Source organism: Dipodomys ordii, unplaced genomic scaffold (assembly GCF_000151885.1).
Source record: "Dipodomys ordii isolate 6190 unplaced genomic scaffold, Dord_2.0 Scaffold155, whole genome shotgun sequence".
Taxonomy (NCBI): Eukaryota; Metazoa; Chordata; class Mammalia; order Rodentia; family Heteromyidae; genus Dipodomys; species Dipodomys ordii.
In genome coordinates this window covers 999958-1022850 of record NW_012267371.1, presented here as the reverse complement: position 1 = coordinate 1022850, position 22893 = coordinate 999958, and the positions used below count along the sequence as shown (strand labels likewise).

General features: G+C 48.3%; 2 protein-coding genes across 4 annotated transcripts in view; one reads left to right on the top strand and one right to left on the bottom strand.

The window, feature by feature from the left end:
* Itgb7 (integrin, beta 7) overlaps positions 1-12398 on the top strand; it is a 17619-nt gene extending 5221 nt beyond the window's left edge. The window contains exons 2-15 of one of the 2 annotated variants that reach the window (XM_013032522.1): positions 612-785; positions 3676-3877; positions 3977-4147; positions 5028-5269; positions 5857-6015; positions 6331-6426; positions 7243-7332; positions 9318-9461; positions 9729-9922; positions 10243-10466; positions 10669-10888; positions 11035-11243; positions 11509-11669; positions 12110-12398. In XM_013032522.1, coding sequence (XP_012887976.1) covers positions 615-785; positions 3676-3877; positions 3977-4147; positions 5028-5269; positions 5857-6015; positions 6331-6426; positions 7243-7332; positions 9318-9461; positions 9729-9922; positions 10243-10466; positions 10669-10888; positions 11035-11243; positions 11509-11669; positions 12110-12190 — 2364 coding nt within the window. In that variant the 5' untranslated portion in view covers positions 612-614 and the 3' untranslated portion in view covers positions 12191-12398. The remainder of the gene's footprint in view (positions 1-611; positions 786-3675; positions 3878-3976; positions 4148-5027; positions 5270-5856; positions 6016-6330; positions 6427-7242; positions 7333-9317; positions 9462-9728; positions 9923-10242; positions 10467-10668; positions 10889-11034; positions 11244-11508; positions 11670-12109) is intronic. The other variant, XR_001175665.1, reaches the window with a different exon arrangement.
* A 1744-nt stretch (positions 12399-14142) lies between these two features.
* Positions 14143-22893, bottom strand: part of Znf740 (zinc finger protein 740) — a 12223-nt gene continuing 3472 nt past the window's right edge. For both annotated transcript variants that reach the window (XM_013032508.1, XM_013032509.1), the window contains exons 3-7: positions 20511-20660; positions 20087-20176; positions 19527-19650; positions 18906-19024; positions 14143-16519 (exon numbers count right to left, since the gene is read on the bottom strand). In XM_013032508.1, the coding sequence (XP_012887962.1) occupies positions 16430-16519; positions 18906-19024; positions 19527-19650; positions 20087-20176; positions 20511-20660 (573 nt within the window). In that variant the 3' untranslated portion in view covers positions 14143-16429. The remainder of the gene's footprint in view (positions 16520-18905; positions 19025-19526; positions 19651-20086; positions 20177-20510; positions 20661-22893) is intronic.

Here is a 22893-nt window from a genome sequence, read left to right as displayed (position 1 = left end):
GATCCTCAGATCTCAGCCTCCTGAGTAGCTAGGATTACAGGCGTGAGCCACCAGCGCCCGGCTCTTGCACTCTCTTAATCTACTCCAGCCTTCCTTCCTCTCAGTTCCATTACTGACCCTCTGCCCTAATTTAGAATACAACACTGTGAAACCTGAAAGGCTGTCAGAGTATTTTATTCAACCCTTGCACTTTATAGATATGGAGGCTGAGTCCAAGAGAAAAAGCCTGATGTGCCACACAGCCAGTGAGTGACGGAGGCAGACAGGAGTCTGGTGGGTCTCTCATTTGCTTCTACCTCCAGACTAGCTTGGAATCCTGGTGAAGAGACCTAGGTGTAGCCCTTAGTGCCTTCAGGCTGTCCTAGAGACTTCTTTGGGCCTCTTTGTCTATTCTGACATTGGGAGGTCTGTACAAAGGAAAGACTAGCCTGACACTTGTCCCCTTCCTTCCCATAATTTTGAAGAAATTGCTGCATTTATAGGGTGGATGTGAAACTATGAGGAGGAGAAAGAGTTGGGGTAGAGTTTGGGGAGTGGCAACCACAAGCTAAGTTTAGAGGGCTGCAAGTTTGGGGGTCCACCCTGAGAATCCTCTTTGCATCCTTTCACAGACCATGGTGGTTTTGTCAGTGGTTCTTGTGTCCCTTCTGGTCCTGGGAAGAGGTGCAGAGGAAGCCACAGAATGGGGGCTTCCTGACCAGTCCTTGCCAGGGTCCTGCCAACCAGCTGCCACCTGCCAGAAGTGCATTCTCTCACACCCCAGTTGTGCATGGTGCAAACAATTGGTAAAGATGCTTTTGGACCATTTTAATGTGTGTGTGCATGAGAAATGTGTGTGTGTGTGTGTGTTGGGAATTCATGCTTGAGTATAGGCAGAAAGGTCTGTTGGACATGTATACATGTAAAAAGTGTTATCGGCCAGCTGAGGCTTTCATGACAAACTATCATAGATGGGGTGGCTTGATTACACGCCTGTAATCCTAGCTACTCAGGAGGCTGAGATCTGAGGATTTTAGTTCGAAGCCATCCCAGGCAGAGGAGTCCCCATGAAACTCTTTTTTTTTTTTTTGTCAGTCATGGGGCCTGAACTCTGGGCCTGGATGGTGTCCCTCAGCTCTTCAGATCAAGGTTAATGCTCTACCACCTGAGCCACTGCACCACTTCTGGCTTTTTCTGTTTATGTGGTGCTGAGGAATTGAACTCAGGGCCTCATACATGCCAGGCAAGCACTCTAGCATTGAGCCACCTTCCCAGCCCCGCCCCCTTCCCTCCCTCTCCTGAGACTCTTATCTCCAATTAATCACTTAAAAACTGAAAGTGGAGCTGTGACTAAAAGTGGTAGAGTACTAGCCTTGAGCAAAAGAGCTGAGGGACAGCGCCCAGACCCTGAGTTCAAGCCCTACAACCACAAAAATAAACAACAAAATAAATAAAAATAAATTCTTATAATCTGGGAGTCTGGGAAATCTAAGATCAAAGCAATGGCTGATTTGAGCCCTTGTCCCTGTCATGGGGCTTGAACTCTGGGCCCGGGCACTGTCCCCCAGCTCTTCAACTCAAGGCTAGTGCTCTACCACTAGATAAGAATCTCGTGGACTTTCAGGCCCAGGCTGGCTTTGAACCATGATCCTCAGATTTCAGCCTCCTGAGTAGCTAGGATTATAGGCATGAGCCACCTACATCTGGCAGGGTTTTCTTCTTATCTCTCATTATACACTGGCTATCTTTTTTTCTTATTATTTTCTTCTTCTTCTTCTTTTTTTTTGGGGGGGGGTCTGGTCGTGGGGCCTGAACTCTGGGCCTGGGCACTGTCCCTCAGCTCTTCAGCTCAAGGCTAGCGTTCCACCACTTAAGCCACAGCACCACTTCCGGCTTTTTTCCTTTTGCTTATGTGGTGCTGAGGAATCGAACCCAGGGCCTCAGGCATACAAGGCAAGCGCTCTACCACTGAGCCACCTTCCCAGCCCCTTTATTATTTTTTTTACTGGGGCTTGAACTTAGGGCCTCACACTCTCAGCAGACTTTCTTGCTCATGCTGGCTCTATATACCACTTGAACCATGTCTCTAGTCTGGCATTTGACTGGTTGGAGATGGAGTCTCACAGATATTTTTCTTTTCTTTTCTTTTTTTTTTGCCTGAACTGGCTTCAAACTTGTCTTCTCCAGGTTTCAAACTCCTGAGTAGCTAGAATCACAGGCATGAGCCATCTGAGCCCAGCTTCTGGTTTCTTCTTATAAGAATGCTAATCCTATCAAGAGCTTGTCACCCTCAGGACCTCAGCTACACATAATTATTTCTCAAAAGCCTCATGTCCCAAATACCACTACACTGAAGGGTTAGGACTTCAGCAGAGGAATTTGAGGGAGTTCAGTTCAGCTCATAATTGAAAGTCTATGATGGAGTTTCTGAGTCCATGTTTGGAGGTGGGAGTTATGTTCTTGGACCAGTAGCTTCCTGTGACTGAGCTGGTAGAAGGAAGGGAAAGCTTCTGAAACCCTGGGTTTGTGTTGGGTGCTTGGGGGAGGGAAGTCTTGAACCACGGAGGATGCTGGGGAGTATGTCTTCCTGGTTGATCAAATAAGGCCTCCTCCTCTCCCCCTCCTCTTCTTCCTCCTCCTCCTCCTCCTTGTACTTAGGGCCTGGGCTTTGTGCTCCTAAGGCTCTACTGCTTTGAATCACAGCTCCACTTCTAGTTTTTAGGTGGTTAAGTGGAGATAAGAATCTCACGGACTTTCCTTCTCAGGCTGGTTTTGAACTGTGATCCTCAGATCTCAGCCTCCTGAGCAGCTAGAATTACAGGCATGAGCCACTGGCACCCCAGTGAGGCTATGTTCTTTGTTGACATCTGTACCTTAAAGAGACAGGGGTTGTGTAGGATACCTAGGACTACCAGAGCTGGGGATTGCAGATAACTGTCTCACAGGAAGGAGATTTAGGTTAGTACAGGCCCAGTGTAAGACAAGAGGCAGACCCATAGAGGCCGCAACAGGCCAGAAGAAAGGCACATAATAAATCTGGGAAGACAGGTAAAGTACACATAGACGTGAGTTGGTGGGAAGCAGAGGCACCTGTCCCAGGTTGTGCCTGGGAAGATGAAACTTTGGGGACAGTTAGGACTATGTCTGCCTCTTCCAATCACTAGACCAAGGGCTGCCACCCAGGCCAGCTGAGAAGCCACTAACCATTTCCTTCCCCTGTGGCTTTCCAGTCAGTGTAGGCTGCCACACACCCTGTGGGGAAGCTGCCTCCTCTTCTGCCCCTCTACTCCTTTCCAGGAACTGTGGACCTTAGGCTGACACCCTTCCCATTTTAGTGGGAGGGTTGGGGGGGAGAGGGATGTTGGGCAAGAGGTCCGTGTGTGTGTGTGTGTGTGTGTGTGTTAAAGTCCTTAATAGGAAGTCTGTGACTCTAAAGGGAAGGGAAGAGTAGAAGGCCAGGGAAGGGAGAATGAGATAAGGAGAGGGGAGGCAGAGATAGGAAATAGGGGCTCTGACAGAGACTGAGTTTCATCAGGGTAGGTGTAGGGAAATGGAGGGGATGTAATGGGAGGAGGGGCCGTCGGGGAGTTGGCCCAGAGGAGAGGGGATAGGCGGCCAGGTTGGGCTGGCGGCTCTGGGAGCGAGGCTGAGGTGTGCACAGGCTGGGAGGGGGTCCCCTCTGTTTTGTGGGTGCAGAACTTCACTGCGTCGGGGGAGGCGGAGGCCCGGCGCTGCGCTCGGCGCGAAGAGCTGCTGGCCCGGGGGTGCCCGGCCGGGGAGCTGGAGGAACCACGCGGCCGGCAGGAGGTGCTGCAGGACCAGCCGCTCAACCACGGCGTCCGAGGCGAGGGCGCCACCCAGCTGGCCCCGCAGCGCGTGCGCCTCACCTTGCGGCTCGGTGAGGCCGGTGCCAAGGTGTCTGGTGTGGGGGGGAGGGCAGGTTCCAAGGCCTTCGGCTGCTGACTCGAGCCTCTGCATCCTTGCCCCATCCGGCCAGGGGAGCCCCAGCAGCTGCGAGTGCGCTTTCTCCGAGCCGCGGGGTACCCGGTGGACCTGTACTACCTCATGGACCTGAGCTACTCCATGAAGGATGACCTGGAGCGCGTGCGCCAGCTCGGGCACGCCCTGCTGGTGCGGTTGCAGGAGGTCACCCATTCCGTGCGCATTGGTGAGGGGCGCACAGCCCGACCCCACTCCCTGCCAGCCCTTCTGCCTCTAGCCTGGATCGCTTTGCTTATTACTCCCACCTAGTGTTGTTTTACAGACCTGGCTGGGCCAGATCCTGACACAACTTATCTTCTAGAGCTGAAGGGGACTTAGGATTTACTGTGCAAGAAGAACTGATGGAAGCACAGAGGGACAGGCTCAGACAGCTGCTTAAAGTCACACATCTGCTCTGGATCTACCAGCCTGGATACAGCCCTCATTCCATCCTCTTCAGCCCTGTGACTCTTGGAAAAGCCTACATGTCATCGTCCCTACTCTACATTCTGTGTTCTCTCCTTTGCTCAAGAGCTTCTCCTTTGCCTTATTTCTATTCTTCTTTTCCTTCTTCCCTCCTACGCCAACTCCTCTTCCTTTTCTTTCTCCTCCTCTTCCTCCTTCTTCTGTCTTCCTTCTCCTTTTTCTTTTTTGATGCTGGACCTAGGGGCTTTACCCCTGGACCTGCGCACTGTCTCTGAAGCACTAGAGCCACAGTTTTGGCTTTTGTGGTAGTTTCCTGCCTGGGCTGGCTTTGAACCCCAATCCTCAGATCTCAGCCTCCTGAGTGGCTAGGATTACAGGCGTGAGCCACTTACCGGGTGCCTGACTTGCCTCCTGTTACTTTTACACATATTATACTCTGGCTTTCCTTAGCCTTCAGGAAGCTGGGCAGCCTCTGTGTGTTTTCTTCACTTTCCTGAGACCAAGGACTCACTCAAGCTAGGCTTCTGCAGTTTGGGAGGGGCAATGACTTTCTGAGTCCCCAGAAGTGACCCTTCCAATCCTGCTGCTGCCCGTTGAGTGACTCCTGGCACAGCTTCATGCCTGTTCCTCCTCCCCCCCAGGTTTTGGCTCCTTTGTGGACAAAACGGTGTTGCCCTTTGTGAGCACAGTGCCCTCCAAGCTGCGCCACCCCTGCCCCAGCCGGCTGGAGCGATGCCAGCCGCCCTTCAGCTTTCAGCATGTGCTGTCCCTGACAGGAGATGCCCAGGCCTTTGAACGGGAGGTGGGGCGACAGAGTGTATCTGGCAACCTGGACTCACCTGAAGGTGGCTTTGATGCCATTCTGCAGGCTGCCCTCTGCCAGGTGAGGATGTGGGACATGAAAGATTTATTTGGGGAAAGGACTGCTCCTATGGTTTTATGGGATTCAATTAAAACCATGTTTTAGAGAGTGCAAATTCATTATCTTCTCACTGTACTTTGCATACTGATCTTAGCAACCGCCTTGTGGGGGTAAAATATCTTGAGCAAGAGGACAACCATTTTTCTATTTTATGCGGGTCCTGGGGCTTGAACTCAGGGCCTGGACACTGTTCCTGAGCATTATTGTTCAAAGTTAGTGTTCTACAATTTGAGCCGCAGCTCTACTTTCAGCTTTTTTGGTTAACTGGAGGTAAGTCTTTCCTGTATGGAGTTGGCTTTGAACTAAGATTCTGAGATCTCAGCCTCCTAAGTAACTAGAATTAAGGAGTAAGCCACTAGTGCTCGGCAAGACCATCCACTAGCAGCAGTCCTATTTGGGGGCTGAGGACCAAGAAAAGCTGGGAATGGGAGGAAAGGGGTATAGGTAAATGGATCCAGGCAAACAGATGAGGCTGGGTTATAGGGCTTGGATTATAGGGCTGGCTGGGGCAGCTCAAGGCTAAGCTTACTCTCTACCCCATACTTCAGGAACAGATTGGCTGGAGAAATGTGTCCCGGTTGCTGGTGTTCACCTCAGATGATACATTCCACACAGCTGGGGATGGAAAGCTGGGAGGCATTTTCATGCCCAGTGATGGGCACTGCCACTTGGACAGCAATGGTCTTTATAGCCGTAGCCCAGAATTTGTGAGTCTTACCTCTCCCTCCCGCCCTCCCTCCCATCTCTCCCTCCCATATGAGCTACATCTTCTCTTTTTTGGGGGGAGGGACTTCTTAACTAGCAACCATCGTATTGACACTGTCATCTCCCCCAGCATTTCTTCCTCTCCATGTGTCTAGCTTCTCAGACAGGAAGCCTGTGGCACCTACTTCCTCTTTTCTACTCTGCCAACACTCTATCTAGCAGGTGGAACTCTGGATCCTGGGTTCCCTAGGCTGAGAGCACTTGGTATATTTCCGGGAAGATCATAGTGCTTACTTTGCCTCTACTCCTTGCCCCAGGACTATCCTTCTGTGAGTCAAGTTGCCCAGGCCCTCACTGAAGCAAACATCCAGCCCATCTTTGCTGTCACCAGTGCTGCACTGCCTGTCTATCAGGTAAGAGCTGGCTGAATAAAGACCCACTCTCCACCCCCTATACACCTTTTAAACCGTTCAGACATTTTTTTTTTTTTTTTGTGGGTTGTGGGGCTTGAACTCTGGGCTTGGGCACTGTTCCTATTCTCTTCAGCTCAAGGCGAGTGCTCTACTACTTGAGTTACAATGCCACTTCTGATTTTCTGGTGGTTTATTGGAGACAAGAGTCTAAGGGACTTTCCTGCCCCAAGTGGCTTTGAAATGTGATCCTCATATCTCAGCCTCCAGAGTAGCTAGGATTACTGGTGTGAGCCACTGGCGCCTGGCTGAAAGAGTCCATTTTTTTGGGGGGGGGAGGTCCTGTCATGGGGCCTGAACTCTGGGCCTGGGCACTGTCCCTCTGCTCTTCAGCTCAAGGCTAGCACTCTACCACTCTTGAGCCATAGTGCCACTTCTGGCTTTTTTCTTTTTTGCTTATGTGGTGCTGAGGAATCGAACCCAGGGCCTCATGAATGCAAGGCAAGCGCTCTACCACTGAGCCACCTTCCCAGCCCAAGAGTCCATATTTATTTATTTTTGTCTGTTGTGGGGCTTGAACTGGGCCTGAACATTGTCCCTCAGTTCTTCAGCTCAAGGCTAGTGCTCTACCACTTGAGCTACAGGGCCATTTCCAGTTTTCTGGTGGTTTATTGGAGATAAAAGTTTCACAGACTTTCCTGCCCTGGCTGGCTTTGAACAGCGATCCTCAGATCTCAGCCTCCTGATTAGCTAGGATTATAGGCGTGAGAGTCCATTTCTTAGCGTTGTATCCATTTCCCTCCTCTCTTCATAACTCAGGAGCTGAGTCAGCTGATCCCCAAGTCTGCTGTGGGGGAGCTGAGTGAGGACTCCAGCAACGTGGTGCAGCTCATCATGGATGCTTATGATGTGAGAGAAGAGCCAGGGTGGATATGGGAGAGGTGAAAGGCATGCTCTGAGAGGGTGGCAGAAGTGAGGGCATGATCTTTTTTTGGTGGTGGTTTTGAGGATTGAGTATGTGGTAGAGAAGCACGTTACCACTGCATGGTCAGTCTGGTTATATCATTCCATAGCTCCTACAGTTTGCATATATATGGTTGTGATTGCAGTTTGCTCACTGGGGAGGGTGGTATTAGGATTTGAACTCAGGGCCTCATGCTTATTAGCTGGTGCTATTACTTGAGCCTTGCTCCCAGTCCCTCATAAGTCATTCCTTTGGATGGTTGTGAGGCTTGAACTCAGGGCCTGGGCATTGTCCCTGAGCTCTTTTTTTATTTATTTTTTTATTTTTTATTTTTTGTCGGTCGCGGGGCTTGAACTCTGGGCCTGGGCGCTGTCCCTCAGCTCTTCAGCTCAAGGCGAGCGCTCTACCACTTGAGCTACAGCGCCACTTCCAGTTTTCTGGTGGTTTATTGGAGATAGGAGTCTCATGTTCCTGCCCGAGCTGGCTTTGAACCGCGATCCTCAGATCTCAGCCTCCTGAGTAGCTAGGATTACAGGTGTGAGCCACCAGCACCCGGCTCCCTGAGCTCTTTTGTTCAAGGCTAACTCTCTTCTACCTTGAGCCACAGCTCCACTTCTGATTTTCTGGTGGTTAATTGGTTAAGTCTCATGGACTTTCCTGCCTGGGCTTGCTTTGAACTGCCATCCTCAGATCTCAGTCTTCTGAGTAGCTAGGATTACAGGCATGAGCCACCATAATCTTAAGTGTCAGGTACACACACAGGATGGTGCCCAGCTTTGGGCAAGGAAGAAGGTAACATTCATTTAGCTTTTATTTCATTCTTCCAAGTGCTGTTCTAGTCACATACTGTTCACTACCTCACTTAACCCTGGCCCAAAGTCACAGATAAGCAAACAAGTAGGTTGAACATACAGGATAAGACACTCTACCTGCTTTCACAGTTTATAAATAATTCAGAACCACAGATTTGTTTATGTGTGTATCAGGGCTTGAACCTAGGTCCTCATGCTCTTAATTTGGCTTTCTTGGTCACAGTTGGTATTCTATCACTTGAGTTACACCTCTAGTCCAGCATTTTTCTGATTTATTGGAGTTGGGAGTATCTTGGACATTTCTTCTCAGGCTGGCTTTAAAGCTCAATCCTCCAGGTCTCCTCCTGAGTAGCTAAGATTACAGGTATAAGCTGCTAGAACCAGACTGGATCACAGAATTTTATAACTGGAAGGAACCAAGCCTCAAGTGTTTCTTGGCCTTAAGTTGCATCTATACTGTAGGCCTCACATTTGCTAGGCAGATGATCTTAAGACTGTGGACTTCCTTTTGTGTGCTGGTCCTGGGGTTTGAACACATGGCCTGGGCACTGTACCTGAGCTATTTTTGCTAAAAGCTAGCTCTATTACTTGAGCCACAGTTCCACTTCTAGCTTTTTGGTGGTTAACTGGAAATATGAGTCTCAAAGACTTTCCTTCCTGGGCTGGCTTTGAACTGTGATCCTCATAGCTCTGCCTCCTGAGTTGTCAGGATTACAGGTGTGACCCACTGGTGCCTAGCTTGCGGGCTTGATAGGAACCATGTGAGAAAATGCCAGGATAAATGGCATGTCTGCCTATTAGACCTTAGATGCATACAGGCTGTGTCCTGGTTTGAAATTTGACAAATACCGCACACTTGCAACACCTAGCTAGCTCAGGTCCTGCAGCCTTTGTAGACAGTGGGGCTGCTACGCTAAAGGAGAGGCCTTTGGATCCTGTGTATTCCACTTAGGGTGCTCCTGAGTCCTTCTTCAGGACATACTTCCTTGCTGGGCAGAATGGAAGGAACCCCAGGGAAGCCACGGACAGGATTCAGGCAGAATTGGGATTGGCTGGGGAGAGCAGAATGTGGAATTAGTTGTTTTCATGTGGATAACCCATTCCTTCTTTTCCCGTAGAGCCTATCATCCACCGTGACCCTTGAACACTCTTCACTTCCTCAAGGAGTTGACATCTCTTATAAAAGCCAGTGTGGCGGTCCTGAGAAGGGGGAGGCTGGGGCAGCTCGGGGACAGTGCACCCATGTCAGAATCAACCAGACGGTGAGAGCCAGATAGGATAAGGTAGACAGAAAGTGGGAAGTGGGAAACTTATGGAGGAAAAGATGGGGAAGAGGCACAGAGAATAGTGTAGGAGCAGGGTAATCATACCTTGTCCTTTGTGAGGGGGCTGGGTGTGTTTCTAGGAAGATGGGTGTTCGAATGACCCTATCCCTTAATTTACTAAGAGCTCTATGGTCAGCAGATTTGGGTGTGGGCGGGTGCAGGCACAAGTAGTCTTAGTTTGGTTCTTGTCCATCCTGTCCTCAGGTAGATTTCTGGGTTACTCTCCAAGCTAACAACTGCCTCCCAGGTCCCCATCTTCTGAGGCTCCGAGCCCTTGGCTTCTCAGAGGAGCTGATTGTGGAGTTGCACACACTGTGTGATTGTAACTGCAGTGATGACCAGCCCCAGGCTCCCCACTGCAGTGATGGCCAGGGACACCTTCAGTGTGGGATGTGCAGGTGAGGGCCTCCTCATTCCTTCACCCCTCTAGCTCCCTACCAGTGATGCCTCCTCCTATGCTTTCTGCCCATGCACTGGAGTCTATCAGATATCTCAGGACTCTATCTGAATGCTATGCCCTGAAGCTTTGCATATATGCCCAGGACTTCTTCTTGGCCAACACCCTTTCATTTGTCCCTCCCTCCATGTTGGTACTCAACTCTCTGTATCCTTTGAGTTACTTGTTTCCACCTGTTTCCAAAACTTGGGTTTAAAGGCTATTGGGGTTGGTCAAGTATTGTCAAACTGACGCACAGGTCTTTCTGCCTTCCCCTCCCAGCTGTGCCCCTGGCCGACTGGGTAGGTTATGTGAATGCTCTGAGGCTGAGCTATCCTCCCCGGATCTGGAGTCTGGGTGCCGGACTCCCAATGGAACAGGGCCCCTGTGCAGTGGGAAGGGACGGTGTCAATGTGGACGCTGCAGCTGCAGTGGACAGAGCTCTGGGCGTCTGTGCGAGTGTGATGATGCCAGCTGTGAGCGACATGAAGGCATCCTTTGTGGAGGTACCTGGAGCCTTTAGAAGGGTGGGATCAGTTGGGCCCTCCCACTCTGTGGACAGTGAGAGCTTGCCAAAGATTCTGGTGTGTAATTTGGAGGATATGCCCAGCACACTTGAGATGGAGTGAGTGTATAGGCCTATGATGGTATGCACTGGCTAGTTATGAGGGGAGTATGATTGTCACCCTGTGCATGGCTCTATTTTAGGTTTTGGCCACTGCCAATGTGGAGTGTGTCATTGTCATGCTAACCGAACGGGCAGAGCATGTGAGTGCAGTGGGGACGTGGACAGATGTATCAGCTCTGAGGGAAAACTCTGCAGTGAGCATGGGCTCTGCAAGTGCAACCGCTGCCAGTGCTTGGATGGCTATTATGGCGTTCTGTGTGACCAGTGCCCAGGCTGCAGGACACCATGTGAGAGATACAGGTGAGACCCCATGTCTTGCATAGTGGAAGCCAATTGGCACAGTGAGGTTTGCTGAATACCTGCCTGATCTACCTCATGTTGTGGAGTAGGTGAGGGCCACTGGATAAAATTCCCCAGATGAGAACTTATTGACATCCACTTGACAGGGACTGTGCAGAATGTGGGGCCTTTCGGACTGGCCCACTGGCTGCCAACTGCAGCATAGCTTGTGCCCACACCAATGTGACACTGACATTGGCTCCTATCTTGGGTGGTGGCTGGTGTAAAGAGAGGACGTTGGATAAGCAGCTGTTCTTCTTCCTGGTGGAGGAAGAGGCTGGAGGCAGAGCTGTCCTGACAGTGAAGCTTCAGGAAAGTAAGTGTATGGGTTAACTGTGGACATGATAAATGGAGCTCTGGAAGTTTGATGGGTAGGGTTTCAGAACTGGGGGTGTGGATGAGTTGGAAATCCAGGACAAAGGCAGAACTGATGGCCCAAGTGGGTGCAGCTAGGCCACACAATAGTAGCCTCATATTCTTTCTTCTAACAAAAGTTGGGGAGGCTGGATACCTTGTCAAGGGCAATTGCCCATCTATCCCTATGCCTTGGCCCCTTCAAAAATCTGTTTTCTTCCTCCCAGAGGAAGCAGACCATACCCAGACCATCGTGCTGGGCTGTATAGGAGGCATTGTGGCAGTGGGACTGGGGCTAGTCCTAGTTTACCGGCTCTTAGTGGAAATCTATGACCGCAAAGAATACATCCGCTTTGAGAAGGAGCAGCAGCAACTCAACTGGAAGCAGGTAAGGACAGAGCCTTCTAGCACACTGGGCTGGGCCTTCTTTTTCTTTTGTTGGTCATGGGGCCTGAACTCTGGGCCTGAATGCTATCCCTCAGCTCTTCAGCTCAAGGCTAGTGCTCTGCTACTTGAGCCATAGCACTACTTCTGGCTTTTTCTGCTTATGTGGTGCTGAGGAATCAAACCCAGGGCCTCATGCATGCGAGGCAAGCGCTCTACCACTGAGCCACCTTCCCAGCCCCTGGGCTGGGCTTTCTTTAAAACCTGCTTCTCCTGTTCTGGTCCTGCCTTAGTCTCAGCTTCCCACCTAGGTGCTTATGCTTTTAGATAATCTCACAAACTTCCTTCAGCTCCTAGAAGCTCGCTCAAATTCCAGATTGATGTCAGAACTAGATAAGGAAAATAACTGGATTTTCTTTCATAATTTGCAACCTTTTCCCATAGGACAACAATCCTCTCTACCAAAGTGCCATCACGACCACCGTCAATCCCAACTTTCAAGGGACAGATGGTTCCAGTCTTTGAATGGGAAGACTCATTCATGTAGGGCTCTTTGCTCTGGAAAAATAGTAGGATGGGGGATGATAGGAAATTTATCCACTGTTGTGGAATGGCTGCTACCTACTTCACCTTCCGGACAAGTTAAGGTGTCAGATTTGCTGCAGCTTAGTTCTCCACCTCAAAGCGGGTTTCTCCCACGCAAATATACAATAAAGTCTTACATCAGCCTACAGCTTTCACTTTGTTTCACCTTACAAGGCCAAGCAGGTTGCCCACCCTGGGCCTCAAGAAAGCTCATTTACTTGTTCTCTGAACAAGGGGAGATTGGCTTCTGCTGCTGGCCTACCAACAGCTGTTTCACTCCAGGTCTCAAGTGGACTAATGGAACACTGAGAAAAACTGCCTTTGTTTTATTGTGACCCTTCTTTTTTTTTTTGTTGGTCCTGAGGCTTGAACTCTGGGCTTGGGTGCTGTCCCTGTGCTCTTCAGCTCAAGGCGAGTGCTCTACCACTTGAGCAACAGTGCCACTTCGGGTTTTCTAGTGCTTTTATTGGAGATAAGAGTCTCACGGACTTTCCTGCCCAGGCTAGCTTTGAACCGTGATCCTCAGATCTCAGCCTCCTGAGTAGCTAGGATTACAGGCGTGAGCCACCGGTACCTGGTAACCCTTCTGTCTTGTTAGTTTTCTTGTCTGATCTGAGGCCATTTTTGTTTCTACTCATTTCTTCTCAGTGAACTTTTTTTTGGGTGTTGGTCCTGGGGCTTGAACTCAGGACCTAGGCAGCGTGTCTGAACTTTTGTGCTCAAGGCAAGTGCTCTACTACTTGAGCCACGGCTCATTTTCTGGTTTTCATGGTTAATTGGAGATAGAGTTTTGTGGACTTTCCTGCCCAGGCTGGCTTTGAGTTGTGATTCTAAGATCTCAGCCTCCTAAATATCTTAGGCTTACAGGTATGAGGCACTGATGCCCATCAGAAAGAGGAGTCTTAGAAGGATGTTTACAGAGGACTCCAAGTTGTGGTTTGTTTATACTGGTGTGTGTGTATGTATGTGTGTGCCAAGAAGGAAAACTACTAAAAATCATTCTGGCCCTCAGGATAGTTTTCCAGAGGAGATGGAACGTAGAAAAGCCCCATTCTTCTTTATTTAAATACCCTAAATATATCACAAAGGAACATACACTGCACTTTAATGGTAAAAAGATACAAGTTTATAACATCTTATAAAAACTACCATTTAAAAGTGATCTTGTTCATTTGATAGTCCCCTCCCCCATAGCAAAATAAGTATATTAAAAAAAAAAAAGGTGGAAAGGGCAGGAAGGGGATTGAAGATAAAAGCCCCAGGGCCATGGCACAGGCAGTGTGCGTCGGGGGAGGGTTAAATGCTGTGGTGGGATTCCACTCTTCTAACCCTCAATGTCAAGCCACGGGGCACAATCAATCAGTAGCTAAATGATGACAAGAGGCTATTGGGGGTAGATGGAAAAGAGGGGTGCTGGAAAGGGCAAGCCTGGTAAGACCTGGTACAGGGGACCATCCAGGGACTGGAACTCTTCCCAAGATTTCCCAAGATTAGGTCCTGAGTGCCTGCCCTGTCTCCATTCCCCTCATTCCAAACACACCTGAGGCATCTTTCCAGTGCTAGTCCCTACCCCAGCAGAAGGTTAGGGCATTGGGTTGAGGAGCCTTTGCAGTGGTCTGTCTGTGGTTTCCACAGGGTAGACATGGGGTTCCTGGGCCCTTCGGGTGGCCAATCATTCTCTACCCCTTTGCTCATCTAGACTCGCATCCACTGCCTCAGAACATCAACATCTGAACAAGTGGACCAATAACCTGCTCCTGAGTTCCCACACCTAAGCCTTGGCAGGGGTGGTTTTGGTATAGCCATTTGCACACATGTTCAGAAAATTCCTCCCCAGGCAGGAAGCCAAGGTCTGCAGGGGCCAGGTCACACTGTTATTTGACTTTTTGGGCTTGAATTTGCATTTCTTCTGCCTAAGCTTGTCCAGTGCTGGTACGACAGGTGTGCCCCACCATCTGACCTAGTACATACTTGTACATGTAGAGGCATGGGTCACTCAAGTGTTTCTTTCCACAAGCATTCTCATCTACCTACAAGTGGAAGGGAAGATGGGTTTCCATTTTCAAAAGCACTTTTGGAAGGGTGAAATTCTTAATGTATCCTTCTTTGCAGAGGTGACTGACAAGAACAATTCTGGCCCCAGCAAAACCTTGTAACAGGAAGGGCTCACATGCAGAAAGATGCCCCTGCTTGCAGGGACCACATCAAATGGGAGTACCAGCATAAAGCTATAACACAAGGCAATGAACATTTCTCAGCATCTTCCCCAAAAGATTTCAGGTGTTGTCAGAGAAAAGCTAAAAGGTGCCATGTCTCCCTTCTCTTTCCCTGAAGTACTGTACCCCTACCTCCTTGGATCAGGCAATAGCCAAGACGATGCTGCTCCTGTCTATTCCCCTCATTTTCTGGGCAATGAATACTGCCATCAATGACTATGAAAGATACCATCTCAGATTCCCACCAACAGTTCAGTGCTCAGGCTCACCAGTCTCCATGATTACTAAGACAGGCCTCCCCTGATTCCCATGGATCAGGGGAGGTCACAGGGGTGGGTGGGGAGGTCAGCCGAACCCTATATCCTCCCCATAAGGATCCTTTCTTTAGCAGAAAGAAGTTTCTTATTTTACTTTAGAAAATCCATGTTTACCTACCCTGGTCTGGATGAAAAACCACCCTAACCACTAGACTGTTGAACCAATCTTTAAAGAAAACAGACAAATAAACAAAAACCCTCTGGAATAATGCCCTTCTGTTTCTGAAATTTGAGTTTCTCAGCTCCTACTGGGACTTAAGCACCCATCAGGTCTGGGTGGGAAAAGGCTGTTTAATGCTCAAACTTCCCTAAACTGACAGCCAAAGAAGAGTTTGGCTCAATAATATGCCATCTCCTCCAAGCATACAAACACAAGCATTCATGTACCATACACAAACACATATCTGATCACCTTTTTGGGGGGTGGGCAGGGTAGTGGTATTGGAGCAGAGGAGTAAAGAGTATGGTTAATAAAATCTACATTAAGTTTCTTCCTGTAGTCCTTTCTCTGTGGCTTGCCTCCCCCCTCATTCTTTATTTGTAGGGATAGCCATCAAGAAGAAAGCCAAGATCTTGTTCTTTGGGACCAATGACCAAACCCCCATTTTTTTTTTCTACCTGAATATAGCAATAGGACTTGGACAGGAAGAACAGCTTCTACCACTCAACAGGGTCTACCAATTCCTTCGTTTCTCAAATAGTTATTAGTCAATTTGGGACTGTTTTGGGTTGTTCCTAAAAGGGCATAAGGAAAGAACCCATTCTGACACCTACAACTCCCTGCTCAACACCTCTGTCTAGCTTTAGGAATCAATGACAGTGAGGTAGCCACAAGCCATATCCAAGACCAACTGCCCGAAGGGAAGGGCTTCATGGACCACTCACCCAAGTTTCCTCCAAAAGGCACTTGAGCTGATCCCATCTGGTACTCATGTGGCATTGGCATGGGTCATTACAATACCCATGGTACAAGCTCTTCTCTTGGGGAGGTCAAGAGATACCACTCTTCTTGGATCCAGTCCATTTTCACTTCTCCCACCACCTTTTCTTTTGTCCCTACAGTGTATAAGGCTGCCAAAGTAAGCCAGCCCTGTTTCTATTTTCTCTCAAACAGGAGGTAAGGTGCAGGGCTAGAACACTGTAACTAAGAACTGGACTGGGTGGTGTCCCTGTTTTGGATCAGGACTTTATGCCTTCAGATTACCTGTATCCACAGTTTACCCGCTGAGATTGCTTTTGGATAAACAAACAAAAAAAAAACAAGAACAGAACAAACAAATTTCCTTCCCCAATCATTTCCATTTCAGCTGCCAGCTGGAGTCCAAGGTTGTGGGAGCCATACTTCAGTCTTGGTCCTTGACCTTGAGTCCTCACCTATAACCTCAGCCAAGGGTTCAGGGATTAGCTCCCCTACCCAGGAATGCTGTAGGAACGTCCCCGAGATTCATAAAGTCTCAGATTATTTACAGAGCTGAGGTTCTGGAACTACTGTCCCGATGCTCTCTTCTGATCTCCTGAGTCCAACCTCCAGGAGGGGGACAAGTTCAGACGGGGCGGCGGCGGCGGTGGCGGGACCATCAGACCAGAGGGGGTGTACTCTTCAGTAAATTCTTCTGATAATTCCCACCACCCAGGGCCCCTTGCACCTATAGTGCAAACTGCCCGTCAGAAGTCTTGGACTGGCAGCCTTGGCACATCCGTTTGTGTCTGAGTAATCGATCTGTCCGAGAAAAACACTGAGAAGAAAGGGAGGGACTCAGATGCCAGTCATCTAGCTCCTTCCCACACAGAAGGTACATGTCGTATAGTGGTTTAGAATGCAGGTTCTAAAGCCAGAGTGCCTGGCTCCAAATCCTGATTCTATTACTTACTACTTGTGTGACTCTGGTAAATTATTTTTAATGGTCCTGAATTTGTCCACTAATCTGTAGGAATAGAATAAATGTAACTACTCACAGTGTAGCTGCTTCATTCATCAACTAATAGCTATTTCATTGGGGATGGCAACTCATGCCTGTAATCCTAGCTACTTAGGAAGCTGAGATTCACAGGATCACAGTCCAAGGCCAATTGGCAGAAAAATCAGAGACTTTACCTCCAAAATAAATCAGCAAAAAGCTGGGCTGGAGCCAGGCACTGGTGGCTTATGCCTGTAATCCTAGCTACTCACGCGGCTGAGACCTGAGGATCACAGTTCAAAGCCAGCCAGGGCAGGAAAGTCCGTGAGACAGTTTATCTCCAAAAATAATCATCAGAAAACTGAAGTGGTACTGTAGCTCAAGTGGTAGAGTGCTACCTTTGAGCTGAAGAGCTCAGGGACAGTGCCCAGGCCCAGGGTTCAAACCCATGATGGCCAAAAAAAAAGCTGGGCTGGAGGTATGGATCCAACGGTAAAGCACCAGCCAAGCAAGCAAGTCGAGTAACTACGAGGCCTTGAATTCAAATCCTGGTACAAAAAGGAAAAAAGATTGGGGCTGGGAAGGTAACTCAGTGGTAGAGTGATTGCCTTGCATGCATGAGGCCCTGGGTTCGATTCCTCAGCACCATATAAGCAAAAAGAAAAAAGCCAGAAGTGGTGCTGTGGCTTAAGTGGTAGAATGCTAGCCTTGAGCTGAAGAGCTGAGGGACAGCGCCCAGGCCCAGAGTTCAGGCCACACGACTGGACCCCCCACACCCTCCCCCCCCAAAAAAAAAAGAAGGAAAAAAAGCCATTTTACAGATGCAACAAGGGCTTGCTAGGCAAATGCTCTATCACTCAACTCTAATTCTAGTCCCTCACCAAATAGTTTGAACCCTGGGCCTGGGCACTGTCCCTGAGCTGAGCTACAGTACCACATAGCTACTGGGCACGTGGAAAGGGTGGAGATAACCAGGAAAAAAAAGGGTGGAGATAACCAGAGGGACAGTCGTCCTCCTCATGGATTTTATTTTTTTTAAAAACAGAATCTCACTTTATAGTCCAGGACTGTTTTTCTTTTGTTGGTTGGTCATAGGGCCTGAACTCTGGGCCTGGGCACTGTCCCTCAGCTCTTCAGCTCAAGACAAGTGCTCTACCACTTGAACCACAGTGCCACTTCTGGTTTTCTGGAGGTTAAACGGAGATAAGAGTCTCTTGGACTTTCCTGCCTGGGCTGGCTCTGAACTGAGATCCTCAAATCTCAGCCTCCTGAGTAGCTAGCATTACAGGAGTGAGTCACCAGTGCCAGGCCTCCAGGGCTGTCTGTAAACTTACTATCCTCCTGTCAGTGCTGAGACTAGAGATGTGTGCCCCCACATCCAGCTCCACAACTTTCATTTACTGAAATGTTTTTGAAGATTCAATGCAAATATGGAACAAAGCCTGAGACACAGCAAAGCATCAACCAAGGGTTATCTACTACCATTCCTTATCGCTAGTTCTTGTTTTAGTTTTTATATATTCTCATCATATCAGATACTGACCCTTAGGGCAAAGAAGATTATATCTCTTCCTTCAAAGCAGGACTGAATAACCAGCTCTGTGTCCTTGATTTGCTGTGTCTCAAAACTCAAAACCTCTCCAAATCTCACAATATGGGAAATGGGGACAACAAAGCCATAGTTAAGTGACCACTGATACCCCCACCAAAATCTAATGTAACGTATGTCCTCCTCATAGTACCCAACACAGAGTATGTGCCTAAGAAATGCTCTTATGGCCGGGTGCAGGTGGCTCATGCCTGTAATCCTAGCCACTCAGGAGGCTGAGATCTGAGGACTGTGGTTCAAAGCCAGCCCAGGCAGGAAACTCCATGAGACTCTTATCTCTAATTAACCACCTGATAAACCAGATGTGGTGCTATGGCTCAAGTGGTAGAGCACTTACCTTGGGCTGAAGAGCTCAGGGACAGCACCCAGGCCCAGAGTTCAAGCCCCACAACTGACAAAAAAATTTAAAAAAAGAAAAAAATGCTAATAATATTTTAACAAGTCCTCTCCACTATGAGCTATGTAAGGCCAGAGAAATATGGTGCACCAACTACTAAGGACGCCAGGTGGCTTCCTTGTCAGTCAGGAGTGAGGAGGAGATGGCCCTGGTTCTTGGGGAAAGTAAAGCTTACATACACATGTGGGTTGCTGCAGAAAATGTCATGTGAGCCTTACCTGATGACAACGTTCACACTGGTAAGGCTTTTCGCCACTGTGTACACGCTTGTGGCGTTCCAAGTGGTACTTCTGGATGAAGCGCATGTCACATACATCACACTCAAATGGTTTCTCACCTGGTTCAGGGAGACATAGAAGTAGATGTCAGTAGGGATCATATTCTAGCTATCTTCCCATATGCCTAAGCTATCATAAATGTAGAGGGGACCCCAAAGCTGCCTGTCTCAAGGATGCCAAATAAAGAGCCATGCAATCTTTCTACTTCACTCACTTATCCTCTTCCTCCATTTTCTTTCTTTCTTTTTTTTTTTTGGTTGGTTGTGGGCCTGGGCAATGTTCCTCAGCTCTTCAGCTCAAGGCTAGCACTCTACCACTTGAGCCACAGTGCCACTTCTGGCTTTTTCTGCTTATGTGGTGCTGAGTAATTGAGCCTAAGGCCTCATGCGTGCAAGGCAAGCACTCTACCACTGAGCCACCTTCCCAGCCTCCTCTTCCTTCATTTTTAATACTTCCCCTAGAAAATAAACCCAACCAGTCAGCTACATATCCATACAGAAACTAAGCTATAGACTGTTCTCCCGCTTTGAATATCAGTTTGCATACAGGTATGAGACTTACCAGTGTGAATAAGGATGTGCCTCTTGAGGTGGTAACTGCTCCTAAAGGCTCCAAAGCAGTGTTCACAAATAAAATTTTTGGGAATCTTTACTTGAAAAGAACCATTTTGTTCCACTACCACCACCTGGGGGCAACAATCAGGTATGTCATGAGGCGCTCCCTCTGCCCTCTTCCTAAAAACCATTCTCTCCTGGGTTCAAGAGACAAAGAACCTCTCTGATGCTGTCTCCAAGTGCTGTCATCTGCCACATTCCTCAGGGTTAGGAGCCCCTCTGGGGAAGGAGGTGGTGTGGATAAGCTGCCTATTATGTCACATCCAACACCAAGCACAACCTGAGTTGGAGCTGGCCTGTCCCTGCCAGGGGTAGAGGATGGTCATGTTCTCCCATATGTACCAAGGGTGTCCAGTAAGGGTAGATATCATCTACTGAAGTGTACTTTGGGATGAAATCAGGGATACACACTCACTTGTTGCAAGGGACCAGAGCATTTAGGGACAAAAGAGGAAGATCACCCATTACCAAACTACGTAAGTTTTGGGGTATTACCCCATTACCTGCCTTTTTAACAGTCTTTTTTGAATGAGAGGCCTCAGCCAAGCTGTCATCATCTTTGCGACTCCGGGACTTATCACTGTCTTTCCGGTGACCCTTTGAAAACAAATTAAATCTAAACTCACAGTCCATCTCAGAACACAAGATGAGAGACCAAATACTTGTTTTTGTTGCAAATGAGTCAACTACCTGCCCCAAAACATAAAGTATTCCTTTATTTCCTCTCCATGTACCCTTGTTTTAATGGCCCAAAGGTACAGAAAGACCTTCCTTAACTCTCAATACCCATATCTTTCATTCATTCCCAGCTGGATCCCCTCTTTCCCTACTTCCCTAATTGGAAGCATGGAGGAATCAAAACCTGGTGTCTCCTGGCAGAGAGTTCGGGCCACCCTACCCCCAGGTGCCACAATGGACTCAAGTGCTGTACCTGACTCGAGCACCTCAGCACATCAGGGCTACCTGCCCGCTCGCCATTCTCGGCCTGCTTGCTGGCAATCTGGCTCAGCATCATCTTCTTGCTGGCTGCAGTGGGAACCAAACTCACACCTGCTAGGCCTTCACAAGCCAGGAGACTTGCCTAAGTTGAAAGGAGATGAGGTGTCAGGTCACCTGGCAGGGCAGGGCACATTCTACAGAACTACCTTTCATACCCTGAGACAGACAAGCAACTTCTGTCCAGGGAATACTCATTGCTTCCTTCCACAGTCTTCCCTAACTCATCTCATCAGGAACTAGTTTCTTTTTTTTTCTTTTTTTTGTTCCTCAGCATTTACATTCTGATTGAGTTAATGTTCAAGAAGTATCTACACTTTTTTGGAAGATGGTGCTGGTACTAGGGCTTGAACTTAGGGCCTTGTATACATACTCAGTTTTTTCACTGTTCCATCACTCTACTACTTGAACAATTTCTATCTTTCTGGTAGCTAACTGGAGATAAGAGTCTCAAGGATTAAATCCTCTGCACCAAGATCCTCAGGTCTTAGTCTCTTAAGTAGTTACGATTACAAGTGTGAGCCATCAGTACCTGGCTGTATCTACACTTTGATCATTAGTGCTGTGGCAGGTGCAGCATGTCTATTTTATTGAAGGTCTTTCTTTTTTTGGTGCCAGTTCTGGGGCTTGAACTCGGGGCCTACATGCTGTTCCTGAGCTTTTGTGCTCAAAGCTAGCACTCCTACCACTTGAGCTACAGCTCTATTTCCAGCTTTTTTGCTGGTTAATTGGAGACAAGAATTTCATGGACTTTCTTGCCTTGGCTGACTTTGAACCATGATCCCTCAGATCTCAGCTTCCTGAGTAGTTAGGATTTAGGTGTGAGCCACTGGTGCCTGGTTTTTTTTTTTTCCTTCTCTTTCCTTTCTTCTCTACTGTCCCTCCCTCCCTCCTTTCCTTCCTTCCTTCATGGTACTGGGGTTTGAATTCAGAGCCTTATGCTTACTTGGCAGGTACTATACCACTTGAATCATCTCCCTCACCCCAGCCCTTTATGCTTTAATTTTCATATAGAGTCTCAGGTTTTTGCCCAGGGCTGGCCTCAGAAGGTATTTACAAGCTGCAACTACCAACAGCTATGAAGGTCTGTCCAGCAGACCCACTCTGGTGGGAGATTCCCAGCTAGACTTTACTCCTCCCTCTTTCAACTTCCCCTGAGTTCACTTTATTTATTTATTAATTATTTTTTGGTCGATCATGGGGCTTGAACTCTGGGCCTGGGTGCTGTCCCTCAGCTCTTTAGCACAAAGCTAGCCCTCTACCACTTGAGCCACAGCACCACTTCTGGTTTTCTGGTGGTTAATTGGAGATAAGAATCTCATGGACTTTCCTGCCCGGGCTGGCTTTTGAACCATGATCAACAGATCTCAGCCTCCTGAGTAGCTAGGATTACAGGTGTGAGCCACTGGCGCCCAGCAAGTTCACTTTTTTTTTTTTTTTTTGTGCTGGTCCTGGGGCTTGAAATCAGGGACGGGGCTTGGGTGCTGTCACTAAGATTTTTTGCTCAAGGCCAGCACTCTATCACTTGAGACACTTCTGGCATTTTGGTAGTTAACTGGAGATAAGAGTCCCACAAACTTTCCTGCCCAGGCTGTCTTTGAACAATTCTTAGATCTTAGCCTCCTGAGTAGCTAGGACTATAGGTGGGAGCCACTGGCACCCAGCAAGAGTTCACTATTACTTTTTTTTGCCAGTCCTGGGGTTTGAACTCAGGACCTGGATGCTGTCCCTAAGCTTTTTGCTCAAGGCTAGCCCTCTATCACTTGAGCCACAACTTCACTTTAAAAAAAAAAAAAAAATTATTGGAGATAAAGAGTCTCATGGATTTTCCTGCCTGGGCTGGCTTTGAAACGTGATCTCAGATCTCAGCCTCCTGAGTAGCTAGGATTACAGGCATAAGCCACCGGTGCCCAGCTTTCAGTTCTGATTGACTGGTACATTTTGCTGGTGCCAAATCTGAGGTTCTCCGTTTAGATTGTCGATTTCCTAAGTATTAATTGCAGCAGATATAAAAACTAAACCATTAGGATGGATTCTTGAATAAATATACAATTTCCCACAATCCTTAGGTCATTTATATGAGTACATGAATCACATTATTTTTTCACATTCTGTGCTCCACATAGTTAAAATTACCTTAAGCAAAGGATGTTTAAATAACCTCTTTTGGGCTGGGAAGGTGGCTCAGTGGTAGAGTGCTTGCCTTGTATGCATGAGGCCCTGGATTCGATTCCTCAGCACCACATAAGCAAAAAGAAAAAAGCCGGAAGTGGCACTGTGGCTCAAGTGGTAGAGCACTTACCTTGGGCTGAAGAGCT